Here is a 19129-nt window from a genome sequence, read left to right on the forward strand (position 1 = left end):
CTACGTAGATTATCTGGTGCTTAACAAGATAACCATACCCGATAAATTCCCTATTCCAGTGGTAGACGAATTATTTGATGAATTAGGTGAAGCCATTATGTCTTCAAAACTCGACCTCAAGTCGGGATATCATCAAATACGAGTCAGGGAGGCGGATACCCATGAGACGGCCTTCCGAACACATGGAGGACACTACGGATTTTTCGTAATATCCTTCGGATTATCGAATGCTCCGTCAACCGTTCAAGCTCTCATGAATAGCATATTCAAGTCATACTTGCGTAAGTTTATCCTTGTTTTTTGTTATGACATTTTGATTTATAGCACGAACCTGGAGGCATAATTATACCATTTGAGGCTCACATTTTAGATATTACTCAAGCATTAGCTAGTGGTTAACAAGAAAAAATGCACCTTTGGACAATCTCAATTGGAATACTTAGGCCATATCATTTCCAGCCAAGGTATTTTCGTTGATCTTTCCAAGGTGGACTGTATACTGAAGTGGCCAATCCCAAAAGATGTCAAGGCACTTCGAGGGTTTCTAGGGCTAACCGGGCACTATCGGAAGTTCATCAATGGGTATGGAGAAATTGCCTTGCGTTTAAGCAACCTTTTCCGCAAGGACTCCTTTGTTTGGACTAATTTGGCACAAAAAGCATTTGAAGAGCTGAAACATGTTATGAATACCGTCCCAGTCCTCATGATGCCCAACTTTTTAAAGACTTTTATCATTGAGGCAGATGCTTCAGAGCAAGGAATTAGGGCTATCGTAATGCAAGAAGGCAGACCCCTAACATTTATGAGTTAAGGTTTTTCCATGCAATTGTGGCTTCGATCAGTTTATGAGAGAGAGTTGGTGGCGGTTGTTTTAGTCGTCTAGAAATGGCGACATTACCTATTGGGAAGACACTTCATCATTAGAACAGATCAACACAACCTCCATTATCTGAATGAGCAAGGGTTGCAAGGAGAAGAGTAACAAAAATGGATAATTAAGTTGCTTGGGTTAGACTATGAGATACAATACAAGCTAGGGTTAGAAAATAAAGCCGATGATGCCCTATCCAGATGTGATGGAACTATAGAGTGTGATGCTATTTCGGTATGTTACTGTGCCAAAAAAGAGGAGTGGGAAGGTGCCACTCAACGGGACAACAAATTGAAGAAAATCTGCCAAGCTTTGATTATTGATCCTCCCAGCCATCCGCATTTCAGGTTAGTTGGTTCTCTGCTCTACTATGAAGATCGTCTTGTTTTGCCCAAATCTAGTCCCTAGTGCAGCAACTTCTGCGAGAATTTCACTCCTCCCTCGCAGGAGGTCATTCTGGAAATTTTTGTATTTATAAGAGATTGGCGCAAGTGGTATTTTGGGAAGGAATACGGCAGGATATCCAGGCCTATGTTAAAGCTTGCTCCATTTGCCAACAAAATAACTATGATGCCTTGCAACCAGCAAGACTTTTATAGCCTTTACTTATTCCCTCTCAAGTTTGGGAGGATGTATCCATGGATTTTATTGGAGGTCTTCCTAAGGCTATCGGGTGGATATTGTTTTGGTGGTAGTGGATCGCCTTATGAAGTACAGCCACTTCCTCACCTTGTGCCACCCTTACACAGCCCAAGAAGTCACCAACTTTTTCCGTAAGGAAATTGTCAAGTTGCATGGCTTTCACCGCACCATCGTATCTGATTAGGACAGAGTTTTCATGATCCTTTTTCTGGGGCAAAATGTTTAAACAATCAGGGACACAACTCCACATGAGCACAACTTAACACCCTCAAACGTAGGGGTAAGCACGGGTAACGGGTAGAACCGGAACATGCGGGTAGAACCAGAATCAGAACTGGAACCTATTCGGAACTGACACTATGCGGGTAGGTTCCGGTTCCCTTTTTTTGGAACCGAAATTGTGAGATTTCGGTTTCCTAGATGTGGAGGAACCGAAACCGAAATCAGAACCTGGAAAAAGAACCTGCAACGGGTGCCTTGTTTTGGAACCTAGGCTAAAAAAAATATCTGTGAAGAATGGGGGGTCTATTGTAATTTTATATATAAAAAAAATAAAATGCAAAATGTTAAATTTTTACAATAACCTAATTAAATAAATATACAATTATATTTGTTACATATAAACTACACCATATAAAAAACTTTAATATATTAATATTAAAGTTTTGATTAATTAAGTGTATAATTGGAATTATGACCAATTAAAAGTATTTTAGTATTATTAAAATAATTATTTTTGAATAAAATAGTATATTTGATTGAATAATAATATAATATTTAGTTATTTACTTCAATTATCAAGTTTTAAGTATATTTTTAGTAAATTAGTAATTAATTAATTATATAAAATAAATTGATAAATATTAATACATTACTAGTTAAATGATTACTTAATTAATTATAAATTTATAACATTACATTAGTAATTTTGTACATTACTTAATTAAATAATTAGAAATTTAATTAATTATAACATTATTATAGATTTATAGTATAATTACTTAATTAATTATAATATTATATTATAAATAAATAATTACTTAATTAAATGATTATTTAATTAATTATAACATTCTATTATAAATATTAGTACAATACTTAATTAAATGATTAAAAATTTAATTAATTATAATATTATATTAAAGATTTATAGTATGATTATTTAATTCATTATAACATTACATTATAGTATGATCATATAATTAATTATAACATTACATAATTAAATGATTATTTAATTAATTATAACATTATATTATAAACATTAATAATTTACTATATTAACACAATACTTGATTAAATGATTAGAAATTTAATTAATTATAATATTATATTAAAGATTTATAGTATAATTATTTAATTCATTATAACATTACATTATAGTATGATCATATAATTAATTATAACATTACATAATAAAATGATTATTTAATTAATTATGACATTATATTATAAACATTTGTAATTTACTACACTAGCACAATATTAAATTAAATGATTAGAAATTTAATTAATCATAGCATTACATTATAAATTTATAATATGATTACTTAATTAGTTATAACATTCGATTATAAATATTAGTACAATACTTAATTAAATGATTATAAATTTAAGTAATTAAAACATTACATTATAATTAGATAATTATTTAATTAATAATAACATTACATTATATTATAATCACTTAATTAATTATAACATTACATAGTTAAATGATTACTTAACAAATTATAAATTTATAACATTACATTATAAACATTAATAATTTACTACATTAGTACATTACTTAATTAAATGATTAAAAATTTAATTAATTATAACATTATATTATAGATTTATAGTATGATTACTTAATTAATTATAATATTCTATTATAAACATTAGTACAATACTTAATTAAATGATTAGAAATTTAATTAATTATAATATTATATTATAGATTTATAATATGATTGTTTAATTAATTGTTTGTGTTTTGGTTTTGATTGAGGAATTTTATGTAAATTGTGATGAATTGATTGAATTCAAGTGTTACTTAGAGATTAGAGGATTTATGAGTCACATTGGACACAAATGAATGAGTAATCAAAATTTCTTAGGGGTGTATTTGTAAACTTTTAAAGTATTTTTGTCATTTTTAAACTAATAGAGGGTAATTGATTTTTTATAGGGTACCCGGAAAAGGAACCAGAACCTGCATTTTAGGTTATGATTCCTTGAATTTAAGAACTTGTACTGTGTTGTTTCGGTTCCCTCGAAAAATGTAGGGTACTTGGAACTGTTCATCCCTACTCAAACGGATGGAAAATCAAAAGTCGTCAATCGCTATGTGAAAACTTATTTATGTTGTTTTGCAGGTCACCAACCTTAGCATTGGCTGAAATGGTTGGCTTGGGCAGAGTATTAATTCAATACCATTTATAATCACTTTTCGGGCATGACTCCCTTTAAGGCTCTCTCTATGGAAGAGATCCTCCCATCCTTTTGAAATACAATGAGAAAACTTCAGTTGTGGATGATGTGGATCAACAACTGGTGGAGCACAATATTATCTTGGAAGAGTTAAAGCTGAATCTGGCTAAAACCCAAAAAACATGAAGTTATATGCAAATGGTAAACGATGAGAGGTTCATTATGCAATGGGGGAATCAGTCTACTTAAAACTCAACCCTCGCTTCTACGGACCTTATCCCATTGTTGAAAAAATAGGTCAAGTTGCTTATCGCCTCACTCTCCCTCCCACAGCCCGCATACATGATGTTTTTCATGTTTCTCAGCTTAAGAAAGCCACCTCCCAACCCTTGGCAACACAACCCATTCCCGACATCCTCACAAGAGACATGGTATTACAAGTGGAACCTGAACAGGCCGTGCATAAACGGCGACTGCTAAATGGCAGCTATGAGGTGTTGATCAAGTGGAAATAGCTTCTCCAATGTGACAACACTTGGGAGGCATACAACTCCACCAATTCCCTTCTTTCCACCTTGAAGACAAGGTGGCACTCCTTAGGGAGGGTAATGATGGACCCCTGACAACCAAATGGTATAACCGCAAGGGGTAGAAAAGGAAAAGCAATGCATGACGTGTGGCATAGCGGTACAACAAGCATGAAGAGTTAGTTAGCATGGGAATCAAGTGGAATAAAAGAGAGGAGAGTTGGATGAGTGTGATATTAGAGAATATAGTGGAAAATTGTAAAGGAGGAGCTGACCCTCGAAGATCAGCCTGCTGCTTATTTCTTTATTGTTCTTTATGCTATTTTCACATTTCCTTTCCATTGTAATACAATTACCGATTCCTTAATACAAATATCAGTACAAATTGATTGCTCTTTGAGTGAATGTTGATCTGTTCACTATCATTTGGGTGCTGTGATTAATTTATTGGGTGAATTCGATTGGGTTCCATCATATGCTAAAGGAATTCTTGAGAAATTTAAAATGGAGAATAGCAAACCTACATCGACTCCTCTGATACTGAACTTAAAACTCATGGAAGATGATGAGAAGAAGAAGGTCAATGGTAGAAGTTACGGAACCTTGGTTGGGAGCTTGATGTACTTAACAGCAACTGGACCGGATAAAGTATTTGCAACTAATCTTTTATGTAGATTTATGTAGGAACCAAGCGAAGAACACTTCACTACTGAGAAGAGAGTTCTAAGGTACCTAAAGGGAACCAAGGACCATGGAGTATGGTTCAAAAGAACTGAGGAGGAGAGGCTAAAAGGATTTGTTGATATCGATTAGGCTGGAAGTGTTGACGATATGAAAAACACTACTGGATATTGTTTTACTCTTGGTTCGGGAGTATTTTGTTGGAGTTCAAAGAAACAAGAGATTGTGGCGCAAAGCACGATAGAAGCCGAATATGTTGCTGTAGCAGTTGCCACTAATCAAGCAATTTGGTCCAGAAGTTGATGAAAGATTTGGAAAAGGAGCAAATGGATGCAATGGTGATTGCATATGATAATAAATTTGCTATCTCTATTGCGAAAAATCCAGTCCAACATGGAAGAACAAAGCATATCGACATTAAGTACCACGTTGTTCGTGAAGCTGAAAAACCAAAGGAAATCAAGATGGAGTATTGTTGTTCTAAATTTCAAGCGATAGATATATTCACCAAGATTCTAATGAAATCAAGGTTTGAAATGTTGAAGAACTTGCTTGGGATGGGCACCAAAAGGGCTTGTGAAATCAGAAGAATTTTCTTAATATTGATTGTGAACAAAATACAACAATATATAGACATTCAACAATCCATATAGGGAAATGAAATAATCTAAACTAGGAAAGGGAATGATCTAATTTCCTATTCTAAAGATGCTATTCCTAAAACATTTGATTTGTACAACTCAATAGATTTATACAACTCAACACTCCCCTGCAAGTTGGGGCATCTAAATCATATGCACCAAGCTTGTTACAAATAAAGTCAATATGAGGACCCCTAAGTGATTTAGTGAGGATATATGCTAGTTGATCATTTGAGTTGACATGACTAGTGGTAATACAACCAAATAAGATTTTCTCTCTGATAAAATGACAGTAAATTTATATATGCTTAGTCCTCTCGTGAAACACCGGGTTGGAGGCAATATGGAGAACGGCTTGATTATCACAACGTAACTTCATCTTCCCTACTTCTGTAAACTTCAATTCTTGGATTAGTTGCTTCAACCAAATGAGCTCAGAAGTTGCTAGAGCCATTGCATGGTATTCTACCTCTGCACTTGATCTTGTAATGACATCTTGCTTCTTACTTTTCCAAGATACAAGTTTCCTCCCACAAGAATACAAAAACCTAAAGTGGAACGTTTATCAGATGGAGAACCTGCCCAATTAGCATCAGAATATCTAACAATCTATGTATGGCCCATGTTTTCATATAATAGACCTTTGCTTGGTATACCCTTGATATATCTTAAAATTTGAATAACTACATCCCAATGACTGTCACAAGGAGACTGTAGAAACTGGCTAACAACACTGACGGAGAAGGAAATATCAGGTCGTATAATGGTGAGATAGTTAAGTTTACCAACCAGTCTTCTGTATTTCCTAGCATCTGCAAGAGGCTCCCCACGTCCAGGTGAAAGCTTTGAATTAGGATCCATAAGAGAGTCTATCGGTCTACAGTCTGACATCCATGTTTCTTCCAAAATATCCAGTGCATATTTCCTTTGAGAAATAACAATACCTGAGCTAGATTGAGCCACTTTGATACCGAAGAAGTATCTAAGTAATCCCAAATCTTTGGTCTGAAAGTGGTGGAACAAGTGTGTCTTCAATTGTTTAATGCCATCCTAATCACTTCCCTTAATAACAATATCATCGACATAGACAACCAGATATATGCATTGCGCTGATGACTTATGTTTATAGAAAACAGAGTGGTCAGACTCACATCGAATCATCCCAAACTCTTGAATGACATTACTGAATTGTCCAAATTAGGCACGAGGGGACTGTTTTAAACCATACAGAAAGCGACGAAATTTACATACCACGACAGACTCCCCCTAAGCAACAAAGCCAGACGGTTGCTCTATATAAATTTCTTCCTGAAGCTCACCATGAAGAAAAACATTCTTAATGTCTAATTGGTATAGAGGCTAGTGGCAGAGAGCAGCCATGGATAAAAACAAGCGGACAGAAGACATCTTAGCCACAGGAGAAAATGTTTCATAATAATCCAAGCCATAAGTCTGAGTATACCCTTTTGCAACCAACCATGCCTTCAATCGATCAACTTGACCATTTGGGCCAACCTTGAAAGTATAAACCCAATAACAACCAACAGGCGATTGGCCGGGAGGCAAAGGAACTAATTCTCAAGTATTATTATGATGCAAAGTAGTCATCTCTTCAACCATAGCTTGACGCCAGCCGGGATCAGTCAGTACCTCAGGAACATTAGAAGGAATAGAGACAAAAGAAATGGTTGACACAAAAGCATAATATGATGGAGATAAGCGCTGATAACTAAGAAAATTATATATCGGATGAGGGTTACGAGTAGACCGCATACCTTTACAAACTGTAATGGGAAATTGGTCTTCAGGAGGTAGGGCCGCAGCAGGAAAGGAATCTAACGCATGAGTATTAGGAACAGGAGCCTTATGAACATCATCAAGAACAGTGTCAGTAGTCATACTCAAAATAATAGCATCACCTAGAGGAGGAGACTCGCCCATAGGGGAGGACTTGGAGGAATAGTAACAAACCTTGCAGGATGATCATAAATAGACTCAATGTAGGGTATATGAAGGACAGTGGTGATAGAATCACTATCTGATATAGAAAAGAAAGAGAAGACTAAAAAAAGGTAACATCAGCGGATAGAAAGTATTGACGAGTGGATGGAGAATAACATTTATAACCCTTTTGAAGTCTTGAGTATCTTAGGAAAATACACTTGATAGATTTGGCAGACAGTTTATTGGTACCTGGGGAAAGGATATGGACAAAATATGTGCAACCAAAGATACATGGAGGAAGAGAGTGTAATGGTTGATCGGGGAACAAAACAGAATGAGGGACTTGGTTTTGTAGGATAGAAGAAGGCATCCTATTAATCAAGAAATAAGCAGTTAACACAGCGTCTGCCCAGAGCCGAAAAGGAACCTGATTGTGTAAAAGTAGGGTTCGAGCAAAATGTCTATTCTTACGCTCAGCAACTCCATTTTGTTTTGGAGTATAAACACAAGAGGATTGATGGAGAATTCCTTGAGATGACATGAATTTGGTAAAGGAAGCAAAAAAATATTCACGAGCATTATCACTCTGAAACACATGAATAACAATATTAAATTGTGTCTTAATTTCAGCACAAAAGGATTCAAAGATAGAAAATAATTCGAAACGACTTTTCATTAAAAATAACCCAAGTGTAACAAGAATAATCGTCAATAAATGTAACAAAATACTAAAACCCTAAAATGGATGAGACTCGACAAGGACCCCAAACATCGGAATGAACTAACTCAAAAGGGGACGTAGCCCGTTTATTGACATGCTTTGGAAACGTACTACGAGTATGTTTTCTAAGTTGACAAGACTCACAATTTAAAGACGATAAAGTAGAGAGACCTGGAACCATCTTCTGAAGCGTTGCTAAACTAGGATGACCCAAACGATTATGAAGGAGACTCGGAGACAGTGCAAGCAATGGGGGCAGAAGGTAACTTGAGATGATAGAGGCCTTGTGACTCATGTCTTGCGCCAATCATTCGTCCCGTGCTGCAGTCCTGTACAACAATAGAATCATTAGTAAAAGTGATAGAACAATTTAAAGAGTGGGTGAGTTTACTGATAGATAGAAGGTTAAAAGGGCAATGGGGAATATACAAGACAAAATCTAAAGTCACGGAGGAGAGTGGTTGTGCCCGACCTATTGCTTTAACAACTGCTTTGGTCCTATTGGCTAAGGTAACAGGGGACAAAGAGGTAGTATTAATAAGGTGAGAAAGCAAACGGGGGTTACCAGAGATATGATCTGATGCACCAGAATCAATAACCCAAGACCCTGGGGGAGACAATTGAGTGAGGCATGCAACTGATTTACCCGACTGAGTGATGGAAGCAACAGATGAAGAAGACTGCTTATTTGCTTGGAACTTGAGATATTCGTCATAATTAGCACCTGTAAGAGTCAAGGATGGCGGACTTGGTTCTTCAGAAGATTCAGAATGATTATCAGGATAAGCGACATTGGTAACCCGAGGAGGAAGCCCATGTAATTTGTAGCATTTCACCCGGATATGTCCCCACCTATGACAATAACTACACTTGGGTCGACCTCCCCTGCCACTACGATCCCCCTGCTCTCCTTTAACAAAAGTTTGAGACTGAGAGGCCAGGACAGAAGAATCAACTGGGGAAGATCCAACCACAACAATAGGGGAGGAGACTCGAAGTAATCGAGCCAAAACTTCATTAAGAGAAGGCACAGTAGCACTTGCCAGAATCTGATCTCATACTAGAGTGAGAGCAAGACTGATAGCGGCAAGAGTAAGAACCATAAAAAAATTTGTCTAGTTGTGATAGATTTTCTGCTTCAAACTTGCCAACGAGTAATAAAAAATTAAATTCTGCCTTGAGAGAGGCCATCCTGCCAAGAAAGTTAGACATGCCCATATCTTGTTGTTTGATATTAACCAAATTGGACACAATAGAATAGAGTCTCTGGATATCATTAGTATAAAGCAATTTGGCTATCGCCATACATCAAAATAGGTTCGATATATTTTATAAGTAGAATGAAGGTGAAGGTCAATAGACTTCCATAATAAACCACATACCAAAGCATCTGTCTTTACCCAGGTAGTTTTATCATCTGTGACATCTTCAGCCTTAGTGGTCAAGTGATCCTCCAGACCATGTCCCATACACCACAGTTCAACAGAGGCAGCCCATGAGGAATAATTGGAGCTGCCTATTAATTTTTCAGTTGTGATCAGAGGAAAAGGCAAAAAACAAACAGAACCTGATTTGGTGGTGGATCCTTCAGGGAGCATGATTGTCTTGTGGGAGAGATTGAACTGATCTATGCTAAAAAATAAAATTGATTCTAGGCAGATCGGCAAAAAAGAGAGAGGATATTTTGGCGGTAGTGGGCTATTTCCGACGCCGGTGATGACAATGCAGGTCGGACAGTGGTGGGTGTGCTCGCCGGCGGTGTTTGAGTGCACAGGTGCTAGTGATGAGACCTCACGCTCGCTGGAGAAGGAGATCGGAGAAGGAGATCGGAGAAGAAGTTATCGGAACGAAGACCGGCGTGTACGGCGGTGACTAGCGATGAAATTTTCAGGTTTTGCCAGCGAGGAGAAGACGAATAGGCTGGTGTGGTTAGAAGAGTGATTCAACGCCAGAAGGAGATAGCCTGAACTTCACTGGAAAAAAAAAAAAATCACTGGAAAAAGAAAAGAAATTTTTTCTAGGGTTTCTGATTTCTTAGCTCTAATACCATGTGAAATCAGAAGAATTTTCTTAATATTGATTGTGAACAAAATACAACAATATATACACATTCAACAATCCATATAAGGAAATGAAATAATCTAAACTAGGAAAGGGAATGATCTAATTTCCTATTCTAAAGATCCTATTCCTAAAACATTTGATCCTATTCCTAAAACATTTGATTTGTACAACTCAACAAGGTTCAAGGAGGAGTGTTAAAGTGTGAACCTATTTTAGTGAGCTTGAACTTATCTATGGTAGAAGAGGGAAGTTGCAGCGAAATGTTGAAGAAGACATTTGGCCCGGTCATTGTAGTGATAGAAAGCATTGCTGCAACGATGACGGTCACTGCAAAGTGTGCTGAGGAGCAACGTTGAACATGAAAAAAGAGTGATAGCCGTGGCGAGCGTCCAAGATCCTAGATTTCCAATTTTATTTACTTTCTTGTTTTAAGTATTCTTGTTTTAGAATAACTCTTAGTCAGTAAAGATTTGGTTGAGTTTAATTAGGCAAGTAAATTTAGATTTTCCTTCCCTATTTGATTAGGAGTAGGAGTGATTTTCTTGTATAAAATGAGTTAAACTTTGATGAATAAAGTATGTGAGTTCGTAGTTTTCTTCAGCAAAAGTGTTTTGTTTTTGCTCCCAATTCCAACAAAAATCACTGGGCATAAACTCTGTATAGCTTCATATTCCAAAGAAAAAAAAGGAGAAAACTGTTTTCACAACTTAAAAATAAAAAATTATTTATAACTAACATATTCAAGTAACAAATCTGGGGGAAAAGATTGTGGTTTTATATACATACCATATATAGATTTTTTTAATTGTTAATGTTTTATAGAGGGTCTGGTGAATTTAGGACATTTATTGCATTACTGAGATATGATAATGAGGTCACTAGGTAGGTGCATGGTTTGGCCTATATAGTACATAGCATATCCTCTGTGTCTCTCTGTGTAGAGAGTCTCACAATAATACATAGACCTCTGACTGAACCAAGTCATATTACCATTTGCAGAAGCAGTTTTCTGAGTTTCTTGAGAGCATCAATGGCGGTCTTGGCGATGGTACTGGTGGTGGTATTATGTGGGCTGTTTATGGGCTTCTGTTTGTGCTTTGCTTTCTTGAAATGGAATGAGATAATATACGCAAGCAAAGGATTGCCTCCAGGTACAATGGGGTGGCCACTTTTTGGTGAGACTACAGAATTTCTCAAACATGGACCAAGTTTCATGAAAAACCAGAGAGCAAGGTAAGAATTTTTTCTTGATGGAACATTTTTTTCTTTTTTGGAGAGTTAAAAAGGGGTTAAAGCCTCGAGTTTATTTCATTTTCACCTTTTTTTTTTTTCTCTCTGTTTGTTTGTTGAGTGTGTAGTTGGCTTGTTAATTCTCTCCCTCTCTCTCTCTCTCAATAGGTGATTGAACGGTAAAGTGGCTTCTTTTTTACTATAGCAAGTGATTTCTCATTCATTCTCTCACTCTACAGGCAGCCTGCCAAAAAGCCAGCTGAGTACTTTGGCTTCAATTAGTTTGTTAATCAAAAGCTTTTCCTTTTTACCTTGATCCAAAATAGCTACAAGCATGAAATGATTTGTGGGTTCTTTCCAAGTGTCTTATACATAGATTTTATCTGCATGGATACCGCCATAAAAGGTGACTCCACAACACCCAACAGGGAACCCTTACATGCTATATAGCTAGTACTATTGGAAGGAATTGAATATCATCATCTTTTGTTGCTGATTGTCATCATATATTTGATGAAAAGTGGACAGCATTTTCTCTGCAGCACAAGTCAAAGATGTCCATCCCAATTGTTGCAATAGTATACTAACATTCCTAGGCCTTATTTTTATGTCAAAAATCAAAGCAATTCCACTACAGGTTGAAAGTAGTGAAATGGTTGTTGAAAGTTTGCCTCAATTATGCAATTAGATTTGTTTTGATACCCACCAGAAATCATTCTTCTCCTGCTCTGGTGGTTCTTATAATATATTTGTCTATGAAACTGAAACTGAAACCCCCCTTAAAACCACTCTTCCTTAGTACAATTTTTTCTGTTTGAATGATATCAATGATTCAATTCTCATTCATATTACGATTAATAGGAAAGGATATTTGACAGGTATGGAAGTTTATTCAAAACTCATATACTCGGGTGTCCTACCGTTATTTGCATGGATCCTGAGCTCAACAGATACATACTTATGAATGAAGGAAAAGGACTTGTTCCTGGTTATCCTCAGTCCATGCTAACAATAGTCGGAAAACGCAACATTGCCGCTGTGCATGGGTCTACTCACAGACACATTAGAGGATCAATGATGTCACTTATAAACCCTGCCGCCATCAAAACGAAACTTCTGTCGAAAATTGATAAGTTGATGAGATCCTATCTTCACAACTGGCATGGAAAAACCATTGATATCCAAGAAAGAACCAATGAGGTTTGCACATTAACCACAACCCCCATTACAAAACAATATAATCATTTTCACCTATAGTTCATCCGTCTTAATCCACTGTCATTTTTTCTTCTTTTTCTGGTTAGGTTGTTTCGATCCAAAAGTAAGATCTTGCATTATTAGAAGGATATATATAACAATCACTTGAGGTTCCCCCATTACATGTAATTAAAGTTAGATTTAGCTTCCATACCATTCTCTTAAAGCATAAAGCATAGTTAATTCACATTCATTGATCAAGTTATAAATAGCTCTTGCTCTTCTTCTTTTTCTTTTTCTTTTATTACATTCAAGAATTTAAAAGATTATTCAGATTTCTCTGGTGCTGTTTTGTTTAGATGGCATTATTGGTGGCCTTCAAGCAGATAGTAGAAATAGAATCAAGTCAGATATATGATACTTTCAAACAAGAGTTCGATAAGCTAGTAGTAGGAACATTGTCACTGCCTATCAATCTTCCAGGAACAAATTACCATTACGGATTACAGGTATATTATTGAATATTTCACTATGTCCTTTTAAACAATTTCTGCAGATAATTAATGATATGGAACCTCTTGATTTTTATAATAGGGAAGGAAGAGAGTCATCAGAATGTTGAAACAGATTATGAAGAAGAGAAGAGCTTCTTCAATAACTCATAATGACATGCTTGATCAACTTCTGAGAAATGAAGACTCTAACTACTCGCTCAGTGATGAGGAGACACTCGATCAAGTTATTACAATTTTATATTCAGGATATGAGACTGTTTCAAAAACTTCAATGATGGCCATTAAGTATCTTCATGATCATCCAAGAGCTCTTCAAGAACTTAGAGTGAGTGAGATCGTTTTAATCATCAAGTTTTTGTAATTTTCACTCATCATTATGGAGTTAATGATAATGTTTTGATTAACTAACTCATTTAGGATGAACATTTAGCAATCCGACAAAGGAAAAAGCCAGAGGATCCAATTGATTGGGATGACTGCAAGTCCATGACTTTTACTCGCGCAGTGAGCAAATTGAATCTATCAAACCCGTCTTCTTCTTTCCATCCAAAATGAACTATATGTTAAAAACTTTTAATTTTGCTTGGCAGGTCATATACGAAACCTCAAGATTGGCAACTATTGTTAATGGTGTTCTGAGGAAGACAATCAATGACATTGAATTGAATGGTAAATTCTCTTAGTATTATGACTTGGGCATTTTTGGGTTCTTCCATTCTTGGAATCTTGTAACAGTTTGAATTATATTTTGAAGAATTTAAAATTCCTAAAGGATGGCGAATATACGTTTACACACGGGAGATAAACTATGATCCAGTCCTCTATCCAGAGCCTTATACATTTAATCCATGGAGATGGCTGGTAACTTTTACTCGAATTGTTCTAGTTTATCACCTCACTATTATATAACTGTAAGCTTACAATCCCATGAAACTTGTGGCTTATGACATGAAATGCAGAAGCACGAGTCTCACAACTACAACTTCATATTTGGAGGAGGAACCAGGCTTTGTCCTGGCAAAGAATTGGGCATAGTCAAAATCTCTACATTCCTTCACTATTTTGTTACTAGATATAGGTTGGAACATTATCTCAATCATTTATTTATATTCATCATATGATGATGTTGTTGCAACCAAAATGTGTGAGTTGATTATGTCAATTTATGTTTGCAGATGGGAGGAAGTTGGAGGAAATGAAATTCTGCAATTCCCCAGAGTTGAAGCACCAAATGGGTTGTATATGAGGGTATCAAAGTTATAATGTGGTAGAGAGATACTAAAACCTTTATACAGTGATACGATTAATGCTATACTTACAACTGAGTCATATAAATAAGCAAAAAATAAAAGACATAGTAGGCATTTTACACGAATTCTGTGAAATTTTTGTCTGATTGTATGACTCAATTGTAAGCAAAACATTATTGATAGTGATACTCTATATAGAAATAACCTCTATATAGTCATGAAAAATTCAATAATATTTTGCTTACAACTGAGTCATACAAACAGATAAAAATTACATAAAATTTATGTAAAATAACTATCTTATCCTTTGTTTTTTGTCTGTTTGTATGACTCAATTGTATAATTCAATTGTAAGCATATGCATTGCTCTAAAATATTATACTCTCAACTTGAGATAGTTATAAATAAGAATAAGCTTCACGTTGTAATAAGTTATAATATTTTTAAATTTCATCTTAAGAAAGTTGTCTCCACATAATAATAATTAGCTGTATATTGCCAAAAAAAAAAAAAATTATTTTAATATTATATTAAAGGTTTAATATGAAATGAAATATTTATCTAAAGTTGTTTGTGATAATGATTTATGTTTTATATTTTGTTATCACATCTTTTAACTTTCAGATACATAATAGATCGCTAGTATAGACATCTTTTTATTGAAGCTAAAATATTTTATAGTTTTATATTTAGAGTTTCTTGGTATGAAACATATTTAGAGAGATTTTACTATAGTATTGATGAATTTTAGAGTTAAATCTATGATGATTGTAATGGAAATTAAACTTTTTATTTTTCAATTAATTTGTGCTATAGAACTTAGTAGCATCTCTTTAAAAGGGGGAAATTGAAAAGTAAGCAAAGGGGCACGTGGGCGTGTGATGGTAAAGTAAGTTTAGAATTCAATAATTGAACGTGGAAACTACTTAGCAATTCAAACCACGTTCTAAACCCTAACCATGTACACAGTACATTTAATAAACGTTACAAAACTATGTGTCTCCTTCTCATTTGGTGGCAATCTGCTTTAATTTAATACAACAAGGTTTGGCCGTTGGGTTAATGTTATAACCTTTAAAATTAGCTAAATTTAGAGTTGTGCTTTCGGAGTAGAGGGGCATATTCTTTCCATCTGTCTCTTTATTATTGGCTTCCCTGTTTTCCAACAACCCTCCCACTCTCAATGCACTTTTATTTTTGATTATATTAATTAAAGAAAAATATTACACCCATAGTCTCTTCTCACTACTCCAATGTAGCAACTCATGATTGTTTAGCTCGTAATAGGTTCTACCTGATAAATTACGGTTGATCAATTACAAATTACCACGTTGGAGTTGTGAAAGAAAGTTTGTGAGAAGAGGTTGTAAGTGTGTAACATTACTTTGAATTAAATCATAGTGAGATCCTTCTAACTAAATTAATTTAGGGATTAAGATTTTGACTGACTTAATAACAACTATCAATGACAAACTTATATCTTCTCTTACAAGATAATAAAAGCATATAATTAACCTAAGGGGTTGACCTTGCGGTCAAGGAGGTTTGCTATATTTCTTGAGTTATCAAAATAATATGGTGGCTTATCTGATCTTTTAGGTTTGTAGGATATTCAATGGGCTCTGGAGATTAATTGAGGTGTACATAAGTTGACTCGGACACTTTGATTATCCAAAAAAAAAAAAAAAAAGCATAAGATTAATCCAATTAAACTATCTCTTAGTAAACGATTATAAAGTTGTAAACTCAAAGCATATCTTAATCTATCACATGAATCTTTATAAGTTTACAACATAAATACATCTTAATCATGCTTCAATCAATTATGATTCGACGGCTCAAATACACCAATAATTCTATGATTATTTTCACAATAAATCTATGTTTGACCAGAGCTCAACAACTCCCTTTTACTTTGATATGGTCAAAACAAAACTACCAAAGGTCAAAAACCTATCATTTCCAGGGCTGGAATGATATTACTGAAAAATCAAGGATGATTATGATGTTTTTCGGTTTCCGTTTGGAAAACTCTGAATAGTCTTTTATATAAATCTACGCAAAGAGGACTCTCTTCTCTACCGTTTCAACTCCAACTCAAAGCTAGATTTATTTTAAACATGGCATCTCCTTCAACTGTACCAGCAACTCCGCTCTTGAAAGATGAGCTGGATATCGTGATACCCACCATTCGGAATCTTGATTTTCTGGAGATGTGGAGGCCATTTTTTGAGCCGTATCATCTGATAATTGTGCAGGATGGCGATCCGTCGAAGACAATCAAGGTCCCTGAGGGATTTGATTATGAACTCTACAATAGGAATGACATCAACCGCATTCTGGGTCCTAAGGCTTCTTGCATTTCGTTTAAGGACTCTGCTTGCAGGTGCTTTGGCTACATGGTTTCTAAGAAGAAGTATATCTTCACAATTGATGATGATTGCTTTGTAAGCTCTCTCTTTTTTCATGTTTTAACTTGTTCACTCTTTGTGTTGACGTTGTTGTTATTGAATATGCTACTATATATTGGTTGGTAACTTTACAGAGATTGCACTTTTTGGTGGATTTGGATCTTGGTTTATATGTTTGTCATATTGGGGGTTCTTGATTTTTGTGGATTTAACTTGGGGAGCAGTCTCTTTCTCTTGTTTTACTTTGGGTGTTTTGCTTTCTATATTTGTGAGTGGCATTTGCAAGAGATCTTGATAGATGAATCACTCGAATTATGTCCCTGCAGGCTCTAAATATTGTAACTTGGATGTATATTATGCCAGAATTATTAAACTTCATAAAACTGTGACTTCTTAAAATTAGAAACTTTTGGGTTATGCTCTGTAATCAGTTAAAGTTGTTGTAGCATTGACTGGATTTTCAACTGCAGTGTATATAGCTTTATGATCCCATGATGTAGTTTGGAATTGTTTAATCTTGACTTGTGATGTGGTTACTGGTATTACTGAAGGTTTCTTGTATTTTTTTTTTTAAATAAAATTTTAAAAGGTTTCTCATATATTGTGCTCTGATGTGCAGGTAGCCAAAGATCCATCTGGGAAAGAGATCAATGCACTTGAGCAGCACATAAAGAACCTGTTATCACCATCCACTCCAAATTTCTTCAACACTCTTTATGATCCATACAGAGAAGGTGCAGACTTTGTCCGTGGATACCCTTTCAGTCTACGTGAGGGTGTTGCCACAGCTGTTTCTCATGGCCTCTGGCTCAACATCCCTGACTATGATGCTCCCACCCAGCTTGTCAAGCCGCGTGAGAGAAACACCAGGTATATAGATCTCACATTCTTGTTTTAACATGACTCGAAAATGAACCTATGATAATTTTTGTTTCATTCATATATTGTTCCTCTTTATTCCCAGGTATGTGGATGCAGTTTTGAGTATCCCTAAGGGAACTCTTTTCCCGATGTGTGGTATGAACCTGGCATTCAACCGTGAATTGATTGGACCTGCTATGTACTTCGGGCTTATGGGGGATGGACAGCCTGTTGGGCGTTATGATGACATGTGGGCTGGCTGGTGCATGAAGGTACTCTTTACACTCTTGTAAACACACCATTTGCAATACAAAGAGATCTTGATTGACAAAAATGTGCCAATTGAAATGATGAAACTCACATTTATGAATTTGATGAACATTTTCAGGTAATATGTGATCATATGGGATGGGGGGTGAAGACTGGTTTGCCGTACATATGGCACAGCAAAGCCAGTAACCCATTTGTTAATCTGAAAAAGGAGTACAATGGTATCTTCTGGCAAGAAGAACTTATTCCTTTCTTCCAATCTGCTGTTCTTCCGAAGGAATGCACTACTGTTCAGAAGTGCTATCTCGAACTGGCAAAGCAAGTGAAGGCAAAACTCAGTAAGGTGGACTCCTACTTCGATAAGTTAGCTGATGCCATGGTCACTTGGATTGAGGCCTGGGATGAGCTCAACTCTACCGGGAAGAAACCCAGTGGCAATGCTAAGTAGACTTTTTGAGTATCAAATATCTGTGTCTTCTATAGTTTTAGATGCAGTAGTTCCTTGATTGTTGTAACCTCAGTTATTTATTACTTCATCATTACATTATTTATTATACTATTATGAATTTCTTTTTGCTTGAGTGAAATCTATATATTTTGGATGTTTTCTTTTCTAAGAATCATTCTTATGGGACTATCTGTTGTTACTTCTCATGGTCACTCCATCTTGGCAACTCCAGGGGTAACATTATTATACAATAAAACATGTCCCCTCTTTTTATCTAATAAAAACCCAATTATAAAATATTTCATTTATTACACTTTTTATCCTTGATTGGAATTTTTCTTTTTAAAGCCATATATACAGTATTATAAACACTAACTTGATTTGTATTAAATTTGAATTTATTTTACAAATATATACATATAATATTTGATGCAATGAAAA

The 19129-nt window shown here is 35.3% G+C and overlaps 2 protein-coding genes across 3 annotated transcripts; both read left to right on the forward strand.

The window, feature by feature from the left end:
• The first annotated feature begins 11536 nt into the window (after positions 1–11536).
• LOC116132910 (cytochrome P450 85A-like) lies at positions 11537–14860 on the forward strand. Of its 2 annotated transcripts, none has more exons than XM_031418594.1 (9): positions 11537–11739; positions 12615–12936; positions 13293–13442; positions 13528–13773; positions 13866–13952; positions 14039–14117; positions 14203–14309; positions 14408–14526; positions 14624–14860. In XM_031418594.1, the coding sequence occupies exons 1-9, from the start codon at positions 11537–11539 to the stop codon at positions 14709–14711; spliced, it is 1401 nt and encodes a 466-aa protein (XP_031274454.1). In that variant the 3' UTR covers positions 14712–14860. The 2 variants fall into 2 exon arrangements, with proteins under 2 accessions (XP_031274454.1, XP_031274455.1); XM_031418595.1 differs by having other exon boundaries at positions 11552–11739; positions 14203–14327; positions 14411–14526.
• Positions 14861–16740: 1880 nt separating this feature from the next.
• On the forward strand, positions 16741–18857 carry LOC116132898 (probable UDP-arabinopyranose mutase 2). Its single transcript, XM_031418580.1, has 4 exons — positions 16741–17145; positions 17729–17979; positions 18074–18242; positions 18359–18857. The coding sequence occupies exons 1-4, from the start codon at positions 16819–16821 to the stop codon at positions 18686–18688; spliced, it is 1077 nt and encodes a 358-aa protein (XP_031274440.1). The 5' UTR covers positions 16741–16818; the 3' UTR covers positions 18689–18857.
• The last annotated feature ends 272 nt before the right edge of the window (positions 18858–19129 follow it).

The sequence above is a fragment of the Pistacia vera genome, unplaced genomic scaffold (genome assembly GCF_008641045.1).
Source record: "Pistacia vera cultivar Batoury unplaced genomic scaffold, PisVer_v2 Contig262, whole genome shotgun sequence".
Taxonomy (NCBI): Eukaryota; Viridiplantae; Streptophyta; class Magnoliopsida; order Sapindales; family Anacardiaceae; genus Pistacia; species Pistacia vera.